The 21,473-nt window shown below is 36.0% G+C and overlaps 1 protein-coding gene across 3 annotated transcripts in view; it reads left to right on the top strand.

Annotated features, from left to right (window-relative positions):
* The window catches only part of RNLS (renalase, FAD dependent amine oxidase), a 247,841-nt gene that overhangs the window by 176,140 nt on the left and 50,228 nt on the right, over positions 1-21,473 (top strand). For all 3 annotated transcript variants that reach the window (XM_072971561.1, XM_072971560.1, XM_072971562.1), the window contains one exon: positions 14,793-14,966. In XM_072971561.1, the coding sequence (XP_072827662.1) occupies positions 14,793-14,966 (174 nt within the window). The remainder of the gene's footprint in view (positions 1-14,792; positions 14,967-21,473) is intronic.

Below are 21,473 nucleotides of genomic sequence, written 5' to 3'. Positions count from 1 at the left end.
AGTGGGAGAGGGGATTAAAAGGAAGATAAGGAAAATTAAAACATTGGACTAAGTTTTACCATTGTGTTTTTCCCTAGTTAATAGAAAAAATTGTTCTGGAAAGAATTTCTCTTTTGTTCAAAATGTTATTAAAAACTGGCCATTTTATTGGAATATGAAAAATTATTAATTTTGCACATTCCACTTATATAGCTATACATTTTCACAGTTAAGTAAACAAAAGCAAAAAAGGCCTCTGTCTTTAATTTAACTCGCTCTTCAACATTAAAGCATACCCGCTACTGAACATAAAGTTGCATTTTTTCCATGTATTTTATAGTTGTCTTCTACTGGGAGTTAAGTGAATAAGTGTAGAAGTGAATAACAAAAATGGTTTCTGTGTGTGTGAGATAGAGAGAGAGAAAGAGCGGCGGGTGGAGGGAGAGAGAGGGAGAGAGAGAGAGAAACAATAATACACCTTATCTTGTATTTGAGCTTTTTAAAGAATATTTCTGAGTTGTATTCAAGAAAGCAAGAAATTCAAGTGTAGCTAATTTTTTGTGATTTTAATAAGCCATACAGGTATCATTTTGCTTTAAGAGAATTTTCCTGCATAAAAGAATTTGTTAAGCTTAATAAATGATTTGTAACTAATGGGTTGCTATTTCTGGTGAAGTTTAAAGTGTTATGATTTTTTTTGTATGTTGAGTGCATTGGCATATAGTATAGTATTTTTACCAAGACTATTAGAACAGAGAACTTTCTTTTCCAAAAAGAAAATGTTTTCAGTTCTTTACTAAAGCCATCTGTGTTATTTCAATATGATTAATGTGAATGTATGATTTTATGTTCATTTACCTGTGATATTTGCATAATGTTAACTGTATAGTTAACTACACAGTATACAGCAGAAGATTTACATAAATTTCATACAACTGGATTGCTGTATGTACTGTTATGCAAATTCATAATCCTACCCTGATTTTGCCACTTGCCACCATAGAAATAAAGGCAGGGGATTCAAGGACTAGCAAAGGAAAATGAAGTGTGCATGCTTATTCCAGCCATGCTAGAGTAATAGTTGGAGCTGCTTTCCCCACAATATCATCTTTTTGACACTTGCAAGAGAATAATAGATTATTCTTTTGCAATTGCTGGTAAAATACAAACACTGAGTTAGCAAATTAAAAAGTTAGATTTCTCAGAGTGACATTGATTCATCTATATTGCATATAAGAAGTAAATATTTTATTCACTGCATCATTCAATTCAATTTCTCAATATGCATTACTCGAAATAGAGATGAATTAATTTTTTTATGGGCTGCCTATTTCTGATTTCCTCCTTTTGCACCATGTCCCTGCATCTTTATGCAAGAAGACAAGCTAGCACAGTGAAATTGGTACTGAGTTAGAAACCAGAGCATAAATCAATTTTCACCTTAGGCAGTTCTCAGTTTATAAACTCCCTGTTGGTAATTTTCTGATTGTTTCAAATTGGGAATATGTATTCTCATAGAAACAGTGTTTTAATCTGCTCTCCAGTCTTGCCCACAGAAACTTATTTATCATTAATAAAATAGAAATATTGTCCATTTGCTCAAATGGAGAACAATATAATCATTCTATTTATACTGGATGCTCTTGGACACTGGTTATTGAGGAAAAGCCAGATGAGAAGGTAGATGAAGTTTTTTGTGAGATTCTGAAGGGGACTTCAGGGAACTCTTAGAAATTATGGCCCTAGTGGAGAGGGTGTATAGCTCAGTGGTAGAGTGTGTGCTTAGCATGCATGAGGTCCTGGGTTCAATCCCTAGGACCTCCATTTAAAAAAGGTTCTGGTCCTTTATTACTTCTAATTTCATTACAAAATACGTGGCTTTCCTTATCCTTGCCTCATCAACTGTTAAAGCCATTTTCAATCTATTTGGAGGTCAAGGACTTACTCTGTTGTTGTGGTAGTGGCCCATGTCTTGCTCACAAATAGAATAAAAGAGGAAAGGAAGAGAAGGCAATTGGTGAGCTAAGAAGAAATCTTCCTGTGACAGCAGAACCGCTTGGGGGAGGAGGAGTGGGGAAGAGATGATTTGGGTTTGTAGCAGAGGAAAGGAAGTGGCAAGAGTAAGCAATATTGCTAATTACTAGAGAAATGCAAATCAAAACTACAGTGTGGTATCACCTCACCCCAGTCAGAATGGCCATCCTTAAAAAGTCTACAAATAATAAATGCTGGAGACAGTGTGGAGAAAAAGGAGATTTCCTACACTGTTGGTGGGAATGTAGATTGGTGCAGCCACTATGGAGAACAACAGGGAGTTTCCTTAAAAAAATAAAAATAGACTTACCCTATGATCCAGCAATCTCATCCTGGGCATATATCCAGAGAAAACTATAATTTGAAAAGACGCATGCACCCCGATGTTCATAGCAGCACTATTTACAATAGCCAAGACATGGAACCAACCTAAATGTCCATCAATAGATGAGTTGATAAAGAAGATATGGTACATATATACAATGGAATATTACTTAACCATAACGAAGAATGAATTAATGCCATTTGCAGCAACATAGATGGACCTATAAATAATCATATTAGGTGAAGTAAGTCAGACAGAGAAAGACAGATATCATATGATGTCTCTTATATGTGGAATCTTAAAAAAAAAAAGATGCAAATTTTATTTACAAACCAGAAATAGACTCATGGACACAGAAAACAAACTGTGGTTACCAGTGGGTAAAATGTGGGTGAGGGATAGATTAGGAGTTTGAGATTAACATATACTCATTACTATATATAAAACAGATAAACAACAAGGACCTACTGTACAGCACAGAAAGCTATATTCAATTTCTTGTAATGAGCTGTAATGGAAAAGAATCTGAAAATATATATGTAAATATTTATGTATGTGTATAGCTGAATTGCTTTGCTTACACCCAAAACTAACATTGTAAACTGACTCCATTCAATAAAAAACAAGAATTATTTTTTAAAAGTAAGCAATCAACTGTCCATCTAACCAGGACAGCCTGTTTGCTGCCTAAGCTTGCAGGTAAGGGTGAGGTGGGTAGCTTGGAAAAAGGATCTACAATTGAATTCTCATATACATAAGATATCCGTAACCTAGGGTGAAACCAGGTATATCTGAAAAGATTTCAGCAGGCAATCCAATAATTTTACTCTAAATTTCCTTATAAACAGTGAGAGTAGCTCTATTTTAATGTCCCTAAGCAGACACAGGTATGGAGAAATGTTTTCTCCTTGGAATTTGCTCTTTAAACAATACAATGACAAGATCCCCCTTGTCATCCCATCATGGAGATCATGTCCTAGCTGATGTACACATTTACTTGCAAGCAAAGAGTAAACAGGTGTGTGAGGTGGGTGTGTTAGGGCAGGAAAGCAAAGGAGGAATTTATGTTTCTGACTCTACAAATGGTAGGATCATGGGTCTGGAATATGTCCTAAGAAGGAAGAAAATTACCTACTATGTTCTAGGCTTCAGAGGTGCTTTGGATAATTGTATTAGAGTTAAATTATATACTAACTCTGATTAATAACAGATACCTGGTAAAAATCCATACCTGATAAAGAAAACTTAATAAACTTGGTGATAAAATAGTATTTAAATAAAGTTAAGTTGTAGATTAGAAGCAAACACCTTGAAGCTATAAAATGGTTCTAAAAATCATGTATTTCCAAAGATGAACTAGGAAAAATTCATTTTCCTTCTTCCTTGCTCCCACGTCTAAAGCTCCTCTTAACAATTATACCTTTCTATGCCTTCCTGTACCTTCCTGTACCAGTTAAGGCTATCTTGTTAATCCCTTTCCCTGAAACAAGAATAAGAACAAAAATTGTTATTATTACTTTTTATTTGCCCCTATTTTGTGCCAGGTTTATATATATATATATGTGTGTGTGTGTGTGTGTGTGTATATATATATATATATGTATGTACGTATGTATAGTTACATACATCTATAACTTCTCTAATATTTAGAATATAAAATTTCTAAAGCTTTTTTATAATATTTAGAATACAAAATTCTGATGTTCATAACAACCCTTTAAGCTAGATCATACTACTACTTAACAGATGAGGAAACTAAAGCTCAGTGGGGAGAAATGTGTGTATCATATTATATTGATATGCACTTATTTATACACATAAAGGTTTTTGCCATGGCTCAGAAATGCAAGTGTTCAGTTCAGGATAACCTCTGTCAAATCTTTCAGATGAAACATTTGCAGTGTGTAGAGGTTGGCTGAGAAATACAGAGAAATGATTGAAACCTGGCAGTAAAAACTTACTGTTTAAAATAGGAGCAAAACAAAGAAAAATGAACAATATTTCACTAATGTACAGACCAGTAAATTAATAGAAGAAACTATAAAAATAATTGTGTTTTTCATCAAATTGGGGGTTTTGTTAATTATAAGAGTATACTGATTTTAAAATAAGTAAAATGCTGTAGGTTTCCACTAAATGAAGTCTGGTGCCACTTGCAGTTTTTTTCCCAAGTCCAGTTTATTTACTTTGGCTTTGGCTAAGCATTGTGGGGAATTGTTATTATGTAAACAGAAAAGAAGCTAGCGGATTTTCAAAGTACAAGATGAACATATTTCTGAGTGTCCTAGAGCTTACACCACCAGACTCTGACATTTTGCCTTTATACTGCAGATTCCAGGTCCTTGCAAACATCACTTTCTGATTTCTAAAACTATAAAAGTTTTGAATTAGAGTATTAATTATCTGATTCATTGCCTCAGTATAAATTAACTGTTGCCATAAATATAAAAATATATATCTATATAAAAATATGAGGTGACATGTAATAAAGTTTTTATTATTATGAATTTTAGAATGACCGTATTGCTCATGAATGGCATGACCGTAAAGTAATTACATGGATAGGCTGGGAAGAGTGGCTGTAAAATATGTATGATATTCTGTGACATTTCGTATAAGAGTACACACAATGCTTTATTTTCATATTCTTTCTTATCTGAGACTCAGCACTTTTCTGACAATAAGAATGATGGCATAATAGTCTAAAAATTTAGAATGCATAGAAATAAGGCAAGCATGTTCCAGCCTTATTATTGTGGTTTCCAGACTTGCTGTATATGTTCCGCAAAGAAAACAGGAAAAGCCAACTACATTTCTATTCTGAAATCCAAAAAGAAGATTCCCAAGGATAAAGTTGATAATAACTTGGAAAAAATTACGTTATGTGTCAGTCCAAAATCTATCCTAGAGTCTGCCAAGAGTTTTGTTAAGAGGTATTTTATAGTGGCTGGCACAGTGCTGGCTGCATAGTGGACTTAGAATAAACAATGCCTGAGTTAAATAATCCCGCAGTCTTTCAGAAAACAGCTTCTACATTAAAAAATGTTTATTTTTCTAATCCCATGTTTAGAGCTAGTTGCTATAGAAAAAATCGACTCCCATTTTAGGATAGTGACCAAAAGACAATACAGAGAAACCTGTTTCTTTGGCACTTTTCATTTTTATATAATCCTGGGATAGAATTAGGATTAAGAAAATGTAATGCCGGCATGCTAGAGTAATGGTGATACAAAATATGGGTTTTCATTCCATAGTAGTGTCACAGGACCTCCATCCAGATAAAGAGTGGGTAGTGAGTTTGTAAAACAGCAGACTTCATATGAAGGAGAGAAAGTCATAGGCTTTATGAAAAGCCAGCTACAGCCACATCCATATAGTTAAATACTCTTTTTAAAAGCCACTGGGACAAAGTGGCAAGAAAGCAGTAGAAGAAAAGACCAGAGAGAAAACACTTTTGTCCTTGACAGATTGTTCTTTATGATTAGGGAGATGGGGAGACAGCAGGGATTAGAAATCCTTCCTGCATCACTGGGGAGAGGAGAGGAAACCTGATTCACCACCAATGCTGATAGCAGCACTAACAGTTTGAGCCTCCACAGTACTGCAAAGACATTTTAGCATGTAATCTGCCCCTAGGATAGCAGGAGTGCCTTTTTAATCTTGGAAGCCTAAAACCTTGCTCCTAAAATAATGACATGTTTATTTTTATTTTTACCAGAAACAGCATAACATCATGATCAGTTAAGTATTACTGGATTTTAGAGACTTTAGCGTCCTTATGTTTTAGTGTCTTACGGATTTTTTTTTAACCAAGGTAGTATATGCTGTTTATGACTTCTTTAAATTTACATAGTACTCCAACATATTAATACCCTGTGTATTTCAAAAAACCAAATTCATTTACAGTACTATAACTGGTCACCAAAATGAGGGGAAGGAAACTGTACAGTTGTGAGAATGTGCAGATGTTCTCATTAAGGCAACATTGACTCAGACAACCATTTAGTGTCTGTCCCCTCAAATGCCTCACAATTCTGGAACGCCTACTGTGACAAATAAATGTCAGCACACAATATTTCCTAAATTCTTACGAATCTTTCACTTTGACTCATCTGGTGAACTGAGTAGAAAGTGTCTTTCTTTTCTTCCCTTTTTAATGCCACTTAATGCATTGACTTTAGGGTTCCACAAAACTTGGGAAACATGATAAATTTCTCTTACTAGATATGAACTTAATTTTCCTAAGATGCCTATGATTTTTAATGTGTTCTAATGACTTCTTAAAAAGAACTATGCACAGCAACCAGATGGAATGTACCTGTTAAAGTTTGTATTCAGATGATGATTAGCATTCTCCTAAACACATGAGTGTAAAACCAGCTAAATCTTAAATTTTTATCAAAATATTTTTATTTAGTGACCAAAAAACAATACAGAGAAACCTGATTCTTTGGCACCTTTCATTTTTATATAATCCTGGGATAGGATTAGGATTAAGAAAAATGTAATGCTAGCATATTAGTGTAATGATGATACAAAATACAGGTTTTCATTCCTTTCAGAAGACAAATCTTTGAACATTCAGCATTCTAAATTTGTTAGCTAAAGAATTCCACAATTTATGTTAATTTTTCAAAAATTATTGTCTGAAATGGTTTTAGCATCTTTACTACTCCTTACTTTTCAAAGAAAAGTTTTGGTTTTTTACCCTCTACTCTGAAAGTGAAGTGCATTTAGTACATATACTTCAGCCAAGAGATAACTTTGATTTAGTATTATCCTGATATGCTTGAAATTTAGGATCTTGCCTCCAAAGTCTCTTTAGAAAATGTTTCTAAAGTATGTTATACATGTAGACACATCTAAAGGCTTTTAAATTCAAGAACTGTAGTGTTGGGTCTTTGCAATACATTTATCATGTGCCAGACACTGTGCTAAGTAAGCACTTAGTATTATCTCATTTAATTTCTTTACAACCTTTTAAGGCTGGGACTATTATTGTTCTCAGATGCTTAGAGGAATTAAGCGATTTGACTAAGGTCACACAGATTGTGTCAGAGCCAGGATTGAAACCCAAATTCTTCTGACTCCAGAGATACCTCTCAGGATGAAAGAAATATTTCTCCAGGGAAATCTCACATAGATATAACTGCTGAAGTCTGTCCCAAATAAACTCTAGATTTATTGCTTGCCAAAACTATTTTTGAAACTGTGCTTCCAGGCATAATGATTTCTATACCCATAGAGTCCACGTGAACATTCAATTTATACCAGGTGAAGTGAAATGAAACTAGTTCTGTGATGCTTTTACACGAAAGGAATGACTCATGAATGGTAAGATTTCAAACTCTGTACTGGCCTGCTGGGAGAACTATTTATGGAAAAGTGGGTCTTTTCAGCACTATTTCTACTACCACTTTGAGTAAAGAGAAGTCAGCTATTCTGGCTAAACTGCTATTGGCTTCATGTACACACAGAACTGGATGGTCTAATATTAGGAGTTAAATTTAGGCATGAAACTTCTTGACCTTTCTTGGAATTCGACATAGAAGATAAAAGCAATAATAAGTAAACAAAGAGCAGCCAGGGTCCCCTGATGTACAGCGTAAGCAGTTATAATACAAATTGACTTCCTAACTTCAACTGTTCCCAGGCTGAAATTCTTTACATGGTAGCAAATTGGGAAATTAACAATCCTCTTAATTGGCTATAAACGACAAAACTTCTAGAAGGAGGTTAAGGTTTTCAGCATCATTTGACCGTCTGTGTGAACATTTACCATTAATATTGATAATGAATGTCAAATTAATGCTAAAAGATACTTGTTTTACTATCAATATGGAAGTATTCATTGTCATGCCAAAAAAATCAACTTTTAGTAAAGAGAAATACAGCTGAAAGCAGTACTTTTTTACTTATGAAAACACAGACCTTCAAAAATCACAAAATATTCTTATTAGGAATACTTCTGGGTACAAGGATTTGGTTTTAAAAAGTTGATCTCTATCACTCCATAAGAGTAGATTATATCATGCTTCGTTTCAGAGTAATTTCCTAGAAGAAGCTAGAAGAAAATATAGCCAAATATTGTTTCAGTCAGGGTCTTAGCAAAAAATGGATGGTATATTTAAAAGGATTTTACCTGATAGAATGTAATGAAAGGGCATTTATAGGGCATTTACTACTGGGCAGAGGTAAGGCAACCCACAAATGATATTTTGATACCTGGGGACAAGAACAGCAGGAAGCCATTACTGCCCCTAGTTCTAAATGGATGAAGAAGAAAACAAGGTGTCCAGTGCCCCAGGAGTGTTGGAACCATGGAAGAAGCTCTGCCTGAAAGGAACTTTAATGTAGAGGAGCTCAGCATTGTGAGCACCTGGCACAGCAAGAAGGAGCAGAAGGAACTGATATTCCGGCTTCTGTCTCCTTCCACCCTGCATCCTCCTGCCTCTGCCTCCCATTGGCCAAAACCATCCAGAACCAGAGCTCATGGGGATTCAGCCAATAGCCTGGTCAGTCACCCCCCAGCACAGAGCAAACAGAGAAGGACAGAGGGTGGGTGTGGGGGAGCAAGAATAACCAGCACAAGTCAAGTTTTAGTCTCTAAGTGTTTAAAAAGGAAAGAAAGGAGGGAAGGAATGAAGAAAGGGAGGGAAAGAGGGAGAGGGAGAGAGAGAGAGGGAGGGAGAAAGGAGGAATGAGTGAGAGAGAAGGAGGAGAAGAGAAGAAAGAGAGAGAAGGAAAAAGAAAACAACCAATAGATTACCTAAATAAATATTATATCATATACAGTACTAAAAATTAAACAGCATGTAGGAAAAATTGTATAACATACAATAAATGGAGATGTATCACCTATTGATAAAAATCAGCTGAACAGCATGAATTCAATAGACCAATTGGCAAAATGACATGAACAGATTGTTTCCAAAAGAGACAATACATCTGGGCTTCAGTAGATACATGAAGAACGTTTAGCATCATCAGGAGTTAAAGAAATATATTTTAAAACCAAAATGAGATGTATTTTTTCTTTTAAATTATCACCAAAAAAATGAAAGGTAATACTTAATACAGGCAAGGATACAGTGAAATGGGTCTTTCATAAACTGTTAGGGGAAGTGTAAACTGGTGCATCTTTCTGGAAGTCAATTTAACAGTAATTCCACGTCCAATAGTCTGTCTTAAGGAAATAATTAGAAATGTAGGTAAAAATCTATGCTCAAAGATGTGCATAACAGCTTTAACTATCATGAACAAAAAAGGAAACAAATATCCATTAGTGAAATGGTTAAGTTCAGATAACATAGCATCCACTCCATCAGATTGTATAGGGCACTCAAAATTATGTTCACAATGAGGATTTTTGGTAATTGATAAGCAGAAATGCAGTATACAAAATTATATGTATAATATGATCACAGCCATGTTTAAAAGGAAAAAGTCCAGGAAAGTACTAAAGAAGAAATATCAAAAAGTTGATAGCTGTTTGGATAATGAGAATATAATGATCATTTCCCCTTTTGCCTCTTTATACCTGTGTGTACTTTCCAAATATTCTAAAATGAGGATGTATTCATCATTATTTATAAATGCCTACATGGTGTCAGTCATTAATTATCCTGAGACCTGGACCCAAAAAAACTCATGAGGCACAGCCTTTGCCTCAGGTTGTTTATAATGTGATGTCTCATTTTTATATTGTAACTTTTAAAATTATACAACAATGAAATTGTTGTTTAGGTGACAAGGGTAGGTGAGGGGAAGTAGTGTCCCATCTATTCCTCACTTGATCTCTTCCCTTCACACCACTTTTTCAAACCAACAGAAACTCTGGCTGTTTTAACTTCAAAATATATCCAAAATCCTATGAAAGGTAAACCAATAAACCTTTCAGAGAAAATAAATAAGAGAATATCTTCAAGACCCTGGAGTAGGCAGAGTTCTTTAACAGAGCACAAATGGGCTAACTATAAGTGAAAAAAAAATGGTAAATTGTACTAAGTTAAAATTAGAATTCTGATCATCAAAGCACACTACTAAGGGACTAAAAAGGCAGGCCACTGAGAAGAAAGTTTTTACAGTTCATATATAAGACTCATATCCAGACGACATAAAGAACTACCACATAGTAATAAGAAAAAGTCAGACAACCCAGAAGAAAATGAGCGGAGGTTTGAACAGACAATCATAAAAGGATATCCAAAAAAATATGGAAAGTCTTCCAAATATTAGTCATCATGGAACACAGATTACAACCACAATGTGATACCACTACCTCCCAAGTAAAAAAGGCAGATTGTATTGACTATACTTCAATTTTAAAAAGGAAAGAAAAAAAAGAGCAGATTGTAGCAAACGTGGATGAAGATGTACACCCTTGGTGGGAGTACGAATTGGTACTGTCACTTTAGAAAACCATTTGATGGAAGCTACTAGAACTAAAAATCAGGGAACCCCATGATCCAGAAATACAGTATGTACCCAAGAGAAACACACACATGTGTTCTTCACGTTACTTTTGTAATTGCCAAAAACTGCAAACAATCCAAATGTCCATCAACAGTAGAATGGACAAAGTGTAGTAGTACATACATAAAAGCAATACTGTTCCACAATGAGAATCAAGTATGACTACATGTAACAACATTTATAAATATCAAAGCATGATATTGAGTGAAAGAAGCCAGACACAAAGAGTACATACCACATCATTCTATTTATATGACATCCAGAAACAACTCAACTAATCTATGGTGTTAGAATTCGGGATTACTGATTACCCTTGGCAGCGAGTGCCTGTAGAGCGGAAAAAAGTAACTTCTGGGATTCTGGTAACGATCTGTTTCTTAGTCTGGCTGGTGATTATACTGGTGCATTCACTTTATGAAAATTCAAGGCATACTTTTCTGTAGGTATATTAAACCTCAATTAAAAATTACATTATATATATGCATATGTTTGTGTGTGATGTACACACATATATATACACATACACACACACGTTTATATATTACATTCAAAATATAACCACTTATATCTATATATTATAAATATGTAACTACATAATAAATATGTAACCACTTCTGACCCTCTCCATTGTTACCTCCAATCTCAGACACTGCAGTCCCCAATTCCTCGCATCCCTACAGTCTTCACCTATGGCCAGAATGATAATTTTTAAAACAGAAGCCAAGTCATATCTGTCCCTGGCTCATAACCAGTAGTCACTTCCCATGTCAATCAGAATAAAATCCTCAGAGGAGGCATATATCCTTGACAGCCTGTTTTAAATAGCTTCACTACCCAGACCTGTCACTTTCATCCCCTTACCCTGCTTTCTTTTTCTTTATAGTTCTTATCACCAACTGACACACCATTTACTTGTTTATTTATTTATAATTGTTCTCTCTGCCACTAGTAATGTAAGCTGCATGAGAGCAGGGACTGCATTATATCACTAACATTTAGAATAATACTCGGCATCATAAAGTAGGCAATGAATGAATGAATTAATGAGATCATCACCAAAACACATAGGAAATAGGCAGAATATATATGTCTAGTCCTCTTTTATTGGTTAAGACACTAAAAGAATGGTTACATTAGAAAACAAAAGAAATGAAATTACTTACTTGATGTAATTCAGGAGTAGTCTAGGTCTTCTGTTTTTCTCTCTTTCTCCTCTGTCCTTCCCCTCCCCTGTCCTATAGGCACACGTGTGGGCACCCACAGGCATAGTCAAAGAGGGAATGCAATAAGGACCGTTCTCCTGACTGACAGAAGTATGAGTGTAAAGTACCCCATTCAGTACAATTTATAGCCACTTTACTCACATCAGATAGTCATAAAATATAGTCTGTATTATATATACATGTGTGTTTGTGTGGTATAATTACAGAGATTATATAAACCTAGTGGTTCAGAATTAAATGAGGAATGACATCCAAAGATTCATTATATTGGAATTAGGCACTTTTCTATGAGCTTTGTTTTGTGGGTATGCAGCCCTTTTGAATATTTAATAGTAAAGAACCTTTTATTTTTCTTGCTGAAATGTATGTGTTTAGGACCTAGGGCTGCTCCCTCCAGCATTTTGCATTAAAAAAAATTTCAAACAGAGTAAGATCATTTTGTTAGGTCCTGCAACAATCAAAAACTTTCCAGGCCCGGAAGATGAATTTTTTCTAAGTGAGTATGTCCAAAAATGGAGATTGTTTCAGTCAAAAGTTTCACCTCCCTGTTCTCAGAATGAATTGTAGATAGAGCTCCTGGAGCAGACAAGGGTGTTTAAGGTTAATCTCTGTTTCTATGTAGATATCAATTACCTTTTCAAAGCGCTACCCAGTGGGATTTGCCACTTGGCAGCTTGTCTAAAAACTAGCTAAATGTGCAAACGTGTGTGGCGGGGGAGGAAAAGGTCCAGTTTGGTTGTCAACCTAGTTGACCTTTCAGTTTGGGTGAAGAAAAACATAAAAATCATTTTTTAAGAGTTTTTTAGGCCCTTTCAGTTGCTAAACAGCTGACTTCACAGTTTTGTTGGTTTATTTTTTAAATTGAAAAAATGGGAAACTCAGTGATAAGCCCCCCAGTACACAGTATGTGCTCAACTGCTAGTATTAGTCTTCCTCACCTCATCCAGCTCAGAAAGCAGTAAGCACGACATAGGCCCCATAACTTTAAAAGCAGATTGAATAATAAAATGAAGCCCACAACACATTGAGTGCAACAAAGCCAGTGTCAGAAGATCACTCATTCATCAAGTAGTTAAATCTTTTAATAAGACAGAAAATTATGGTTAAATGGTAAAAGGATTGATGCCTTTTACGTCTGAGTGCAAAATAACCATGAATGTCAGAGGAGAAAACGATGCCAATGTTCGTTTTGAAGCTCAGACTTACAGATCAGGAGGGGAACGTATGGAGTAATCAGGACATGTACATGACTTCAATGCAGGAATTCTAGCTTCATCTTTACCACATGACTTGGAAGCTGTGTGGCCTAGGACAAGTTACTTAATGCCTCTGCATCTCAGCTCCATAGAGATGTAAAATTAGGATGGTGAAAACACCTATCTTGCAAGACTCTTGTGAAGATTAAAAGAGGTCTTAGCTCTAAAAATGTTTTGTAGCCAAGAGCATGCTGTGATAATGTACAGGATTATTACTGCGCTTAAATAACGTACTGAGTACCGTTCTGTCCTTTCTTCCACCTAAAGTCACTTCTCTGAGGGTTAGCTCAAGTTACCCGCCATCCTTGAGGTTTGCCAATCCCTACTGTTTTCAATTAAGATATTTTTCACCAATTAAATAAGAACTTTTCATATGTTTCATTTCTGAACCTGCCTTCCTAAGCCTTTCAGAATAGAACTATGACCTTCTCGAAGCCCAAATTATTAGTACACATGAATGAGCAGCTCCCTGAGACTCTTAAGGGTAGGAAGATTGGAGGTGGAGATTAAAAAGTGAGAGAAATCTTTTCCTTTTTCATCCCAGGATGGAACGTTGTCCCATTTTCCTAAATACTTTTCTCTCTATAATAGAAAAAGTAACTATGTAATGAACACTTATCATACGCTAAGCATTGTGCTATGTGTTATTTATGTAATCCTTCTATCAGACTAATGCATCCTTCACTATTACTGCCACTTACAGACAAGAGGACTATAATTAGAATAAGTATCTTGACCAAGGTCATCTACCTAGTAAGTGCTAGAGTCAGGATTTGAACCCAAACCTCCTTTCCCAGTCTTTTTCCATTTGCTGATCATTTATTTACCTCCTACATTTTAACTAACTTTGTGTGTCTGTGTTTGCCTTTTTGTCCCTTTTTACTTTCATCCTTCATAGTTCTGTAATGAGTAGAGTAGAGGACTGTAACAAAAAAGACTAAGGTGTGGTCGCCCTACTTAAGGAACTGTGATAATCCAGTGACTGAAAGATGACAGTCAAACAAATGACTATATGACATGGGAGAACGTAAGAGGTCTGTAAGAGATGGAGCATCAGTCTCCTCCCCTGTAATGTGGGCCTAGCACTCGACCTTATCCAGTACTTTTTAGGATAGAGTGAAATGCTTATGTTAAGTGTTTGGCAAAGACCTTGACTCTTAATAAGTAGTCAGTGTATGGAGTCTATAATGTTTCAGAGAGTCCCAGGGTCATAACTAAGATCCAAAGCTAGAAAAGCAACATGACAGAGTTTAAGAACCTTGCATGTCAGTCTAGAGAGTTTGGCCCTTCAGCTTGATAGAAACAAGTGTGCCAAGGTTTGTAATCATTCTGCAAAGAAATTAGAGCTAATGCTATTTTACATTACCTTTCAAAATTTGTCATAAGTAAGAAAGACTTGGTGGAAACAGTTGGAAGTGGTTTAAAGGAGTTATGAATTTGATGCCTTAAAAGGAAAGATGGTATTTTCAAGTCTGATGCCCTGTACTTTTTCTTCTACAGTAATTAGTGAAATCCAAAGGCAGCAACTGGAATCTGTGAGCTACTCCTCTCGCTATGCTCTGGGCCTCTTTTATGAAGCTGGCACGAAGATTGATGTCCCTTGGGCTGGGCAGTACATCACCAGTAATCCCTGCATTCGCTTCATCTCCATTGATAATAAGAAACGCAATATAGGTCAGTACCCCCATTATTTCCCTTAAATACAGTAACAATGGTGGGTGTAGATCATGAAAAATGCTGTTTAATTGAGTGTTGCCATTCTGAACAGAGCAGGCATTTAACTCCAAGCCACAGGGGATAAAATTTAATGTCACATTTGGCCAATAATAAAATACACAGTGAAACCAGCAGAGTTTTTCAAAAAATCACTCACCACATGGTTTGTATTACTGAGTTTATGAAAATAGTGTCAGATGGTTTAAGATTTCAAAATGGCCCAAGTTCTTGCTTTAATATGGCTCCATCTATATGCAAATATATCTCTCATCATTTGTTTCTTGGTGGAGTTTATTTTTTGTTTGATTGGTTTTGTTTTTAAAATTTGATGAATGTTTAATTCATCTTTCCACTTCCCAGGCTAGAAATAAAAAGTGAGTTTTACTATGTTATGAAAACCCTTCACTTCCATATAATTTTATTTATTTAATTTTTACCTTGAAGGCTGCATAAAATTATTTTGTATACAGTGTAACCAAAACAATAGGTAAGATGTTGTATAAGAGCTTTACTAGAATGGGATAAAAACTACACTCCACCTTTTCTGTTGAAGATAGTTATTAAGACTAGATTTGAATTGCAAGAATAAACGTAACTGGTTTATTTTGGGCATGAAGGTGAAAGTATATTCTTATTTGTAGGATTGTAGTACTCTCTGAGATACTGCTTTTTGTGGAAAAAACTGTAATGACTTAATTCTTGAAAGGAATCGTCATTTCAGTTTGTTATGGTGTATTATGGTGTAGTGATGGTTTCATCAAGCCATTAGTTAGAAGTCTTGCCTGATAAAATCACCAGCTAACGTCACTTGGCCTGATAGAACCTTATAATGATAGAACTGGGCTGGAGCATGGTTTTTATATCAGAGCACATGATCTTAGAAAAATGTTTCTTTTATAACTTAAAACTCTCTAAGGACTGGACTGTTTATGTTAACATGATACCACATATATGTACAATCAGCAGTTCTTGAAATGTCCTGTAACAGCAATGGACTAACCATTTTTAACTTTATAACTATTAGTTCTGAGAAAAGGAAAATAGCCTTTGATCTTCTCATGTTATATGTCATGAATTAGATAATATCCTTTGTGTATTGCTTCCAAAGATATGATATCTGTTAGGGTACATTTAGTAATACATAACAGAAAAACCAATTTAAACCTGTTTACACAGCATAAGAACACTTGTTATATAATCTGCTATGGACTGAATTGTATCCCCTCAAATTCATATGTTGAAGCCCTCAACCCCAATATGATTATATTTGGAAATAGGGCTTCTGGGAGGTAATTAAGGTTAAATGAGGTCATAATGGTCAAATCCTAATCTAATATGATTGGTGGCCTTATAAAATGAGAAAGGGAGAGAGAAAGAGCTGTATTCTTGTGCACATACCAAGGAAAGGCCATGTGAGGATAGTAAGCAAATGAAAAGGCAGGCTTTTCTGCAAGCCAGGAAGAGAGTCCTCACGAGACACCAAATCGACTGGCAACTTGATTTTGGACTTCCCGACCTCTGGAACTGAGAGAAATAAATTTCTGTTGTTTAAGCCATTCACTCTATGGCATTGTGTTTTGGCGGCCCATGACTGATACATTATCTAAAAGGAAGAAGCTGGGGAGACTTCAGGGCTGATTGATTCAAGAACTGAGCAATATCTTTAATGACCTAGGGTTTATCCTTCTCTGCTCTCTTCAATTCTTAATGTTGACATCTACAGAGGACTGGTAGCAAGACGGCAATGACTGTTGGAGTCACATCCAGATCCAAAAATATGTTTACGAAGAAGAGGGACTATTACTGTCTCTGTCTATTTCTAAGAATCAAGGAAATCTTTCCAGAAACCTCTCAACTGGCCATCTTGTATCTCATAGGTCAGAATTAGGTTACTGGACCAGTCTGAAACCAATCTCTGGCAAAGGGGGTGTGGGACTACCATTATGACCCTAGACAAATCAAGATCTTCTCCTGGAACTGAGGTTAGGATCCTCTTCCCTTTAGTCATATGAGGGATAGATACCTGCATAAAATAGGGCTTTGTTAGGAAGAAAGAAGGCTAATAGTAGATGCTGGTTTGGCAACAAATAATATCCATTATTTTCAAGTAGATTCACCCTTAGGTGGGAGATAAAGTTCTAAAGTTGGCCCACAATGAGAAGAATTACATATATTCAAAATCATTTAAAAAAATCTCTTAAAACTACATGACATTTTGGAGAGTGACATAATGTTCAGTAAGTTCAGTATAGCCATTTTGCCAATATTCAGTAGATTTCAGTTTCTTCGGGTGAGGCTATATTAAATAGTTGGTTTGCATTTATAGGACAGAGTAATACTTTCTACTATGAAAGGCACACAGGAAAGGAGATAGCAGTCATATCTCCCAGAAGATTAAATCACTATACAAATGGAATGGGATGGTAGGTGAAAACACCCATACTACTGTGCAGTAGCAATTTATAAAATCCGAGTTACGCAAATTTGAGAGTACAACATAAAAATATTAATAAATCTTACAAGGTGGCAGCATTTGAAGTAACAGAAATACAAAGAAAGATCTTTTATTTATATTAACAATCACACACTTTTAAAACTTGAAGGCCAGATGAATTGGGAGCCATGTTTTTGCTACAGCCCAGGGGAGTGCCACTTCAGACAGCAAAGAAGTACCTTCCTTTCTTTGTCAGTTTTATGAAAAATTAATTTTGGATTATACAAGTTTTAAATTATGAGAGGCCCCCAGTAATGACATTCCCTAACAGAAAATCTAACTGCCTTGCATTTAAACTATTTTTTCTGATTGTTTGGGGCCAGGGTGCTAAGTATGTCTACTTGAATTCATATAATACAAATGTCCATATAATGTAACTGCACTGTATTTTATTGATATTCATATTTAAGTAGACCAGTAAGAATTATCTCTTTATGTCACTAACATTACCCAACTCCCACCCTTTTGGAGGGGTGTTTTCTTATCAAGAATTAATACTATAAATACACACACTCAGCCAATGGAGGGGAACATTTGTGTTCTGTCAAGGTTGAGCAGCAACAAGGTAGACGAAGGAGGGCAGGGTTGAGTCCATAAAATAAAGTCTGTTGTCAAGTCTTGAAGATAGCTAGAGGATAAAGGATTAGTAACCCAAACTAGACAAAGGTCAAGAAGTAATCATTTGTCAAGTGTCAGAAATAGGCAGTACCAGAACCAAAGTCTCCTTAAGCGGAGGGGCTAAATTCCAAGATGTATTAGACCCAACTTCAAGTACTCATGAGTATAGATATGACCCAATATACTTCGGTTTGTGTTTCCCAAAATGTGTTCAATGGAACACCAGTTCCTTGATATGCAATTTGGGATGGGGCTCTGTCATGAAATAAGTTTGCAAAATGCTATTAACTTTACCCCTATTTTGGAGAATCTCAGGGTGTATCCTATTAAAAGGCATTCCTATAGAAAAGACACCTTCTTACTTAATACTTTACCTAGAATTTCCCAATGTACTTGACCGTGGAATTTTATTTGGGCACTCAACCTTCTAATATTCCACGGAAATCAATCCCCAAGACACACTTGAGAAAGCCTGACTTGATGCCACTGTTTGTGTTTTATTCCTGGGCAGCAAATGTAGGCCAGATTGGGGGATGAGGAAGTCTGGTCCTGAAGGCATCAATGGTATGATACTGAAATTTTTTAAAGGCGACTTGTTGCAGATGAGCTCAAAACTTGGTGGGGTCATACTTGGAGATGGTTTAGTTGAAATAAGGTCGTGTTAATTATCATTAACATGGATAATTTTTTTCTGATTATCAATAAGATTATCCTTGTGAGAAGAATTTGGACTTTAAGATTTAGATTCAAATTTTTGAAACATGCTAATGATGTGATCTTGCATGATCTTTGTTTCGGAACATTAGTTTTTGTAACAAACACACTAAAAAATTTGAATGGCCGAAACATAATGGAAGTTTGTTTCTTATTCACCTAAGACCCAAATAGATGTGTATGATTGGTAGGTAGCTTTCGTCAAAGAGGTGATTCAGAGACCCAGACTCCTTCCATCTTTTGACTCCACCAGCTTCATCAGGTGGCTTACAGGATCACTGTGCTCATAGGAATCAAATCAATGGATGAGAAAAAGAATGGAGAAGAGCACATAGGATATTTTAAAAGGTTAAACCTGAAAATGGTACACATCAGGAGGGCTCACATTCTATTGATTAGAACAGTTATGTGGCCACATCCATCTATTTGAAAGAGAAGCTGGAATCGTTGTCTACCCATGCACTAGGAGGAATAAAAAGTAGCTTTGATGAACATCTACTGTAGCACTTAGCATAGGTACTTCTGTGAAGGAAGCAGATTAGACCTACATGGATGATAAAGAGATTTCAACACAAGTGCCACTCATTCAACAGGAAGTCATCACCTAGGGCAAAGACTATGATTCCAAGGCTGCATCTAGACTCAGTTGAAAAGGATTCTGCCAACAATTGGCGATGTCTGTCATGCACAGGGCATAGGGAGTAGTGGGACAGGTGGAAAACATTTATCTCCTTATAGAGAAAACAATCCTGTGGGTTCCTCCTTTATTCTCACACCACTGCCGTACTCACAACACTTTTGACGCCAAAGGTGTGGGTTTTCCACACATCAGCAATTCTGCAACACCAGCTGGGTATCCTACAATTCAGTTCAGTTCTGACACTACCTACAAGGAGTTAGAAGCAAATCCCATAGGCACAGGGTTCAATGCCATAAAACTGCCTTCACTTCAGATACCAATTGCAATTTTCAGGCTGTCATCTGTTCTTCTGACCAACCTAGCTATAAACCGGTGTCCCCAGGACCCCTCCTTGGGCTTGATAATTTGCTAGAATGGCTCACAGAAATCAGGGAAACACTTAACTTACATTTAATGTTTTATTTTATAATAAAGGGTATGATACAACATACAAATTAAGAGCCAGATGAAGAGGTACATAGAGTGAGGTCCAGAAGGAACCCATGTACACTACTTTCTGCCCTTGTGGAATTGGGGTGTACAACCTCCAGGCGATTGGATGTGTTCACAAGAAGCCCTCTGAACCCCATACTATTGGGATTTTTGTGGGGACTTCAACATGTAGGCATGATCGATCATTATCTTAATCTCTAACCCCTCTCCCCTTCCTGGACGATAGGGAGTGAGGCTGAAAGTTCTAAGCTTCTAATCACAGCTTGGTCTTTCTGGTGACCAATCCCCATTCTGAAGCTATCTAGGAGCCCACCAAATGTTACCTCATTAGAATAAAGAGACTTCTATAACCCAAGGAATTCCAGGGGATTTAGGAGCTCTATGCCAGGAACTGAGGGGAGATAGCAATATATATATTTATTTATTATTTTATACCTCCCGAGAAGATATCTGAGATCGTCCCCAACATTTTAAATTTGGAGCCAGACTGGCCAGGAGTCAAACTTCTTAGATTGAGCTCACTTCTACCACTTATTAGCTGTGTGACCTTGGATAAATTACTTAAACTGTTTACTGATTAATACAATGAGGAAAATATTACTGAAGATGAAATGGTTTAAACATATAAAGAGCTTCACATGGCACTTAAATAATAAGGATCTAGGGTACCTAATGTCATAATTAATAATTTCAGTCTTCAATTTGGATATTAAATTCTCCAAAGCAAAGGGAATGACTATAAAAGCCTAACTTAGGTAAATGCAGCCCTGTGTTATTAGGGCAGATAGGAGTCAGAGCGGCTTCAATAAATAAAATGTATGAGTAACGCTCAAAATGATTGGTCAGAATTTTAACATCCTTCCCTGTTCACTGTCCAGAAGACGGTGTTAGTGTTAGTGATCACTACTATCACTAATAGGCAGCAGTCTGCAGAGACTAAGACAATCTGCAACTCCAGAAATGTGATAGCCAATGACCATAATCCCGTAGTTTTCAACAGCTCATTGAAGGAAACAATCCGACTCATCCAAAAAGAAAATAAATGAACAAACTTTTGCACCACATGGGATTTATCCATAAAAGGATTGTATTGTTAGGATCCTTAGTAACAAACACTACTATAATGCATGATGCCTTTAGTGGCTCTTTCACAAAAGATGCAGAAAGGTTATTCCATATAGCTCTTTGTTACATCAACTCTTTGTAAAAGGCAGGAACATAATATGAAATTCTGTAAATAATTGGGATGGGCCTGGGGCTATAAAATACAGTCACCCTGTGCTCACTTGAGGGAGTTCATGATTATTCCAATTAAGCAGATAGCCATGCTGTTGATAGCACAAAATGGTCTGCTTTAGGATTTGAAACAGTGTAGAATTATCTGTCCTTAAACGGGGAGAAAATGCAACCCAGATAGGTTAACACTTTATAGGTAGAACAAAAAAGAAAGAAGGAGAAGGAGGGGGTGGTGGAGAAGGAAAGGAAAAGAACTGTGATCATGAAAAAC

This window comes from Vicugna pacos, chromosome 11 (genome assembly GCF_048564905.1).
Source record: "Vicugna pacos chromosome 11, VicPac4, whole genome shotgun sequence".
Classification (NCBI taxonomy): Eukaryota; Metazoa; Chordata; class Mammalia; order Artiodactyla; family Camelidae; genus Vicugna; species Vicugna pacos.
Note: the sequence above shows the minus strand (reverse complement) of the source record. Positions and strands in the feature narration are given on the sequence as shown.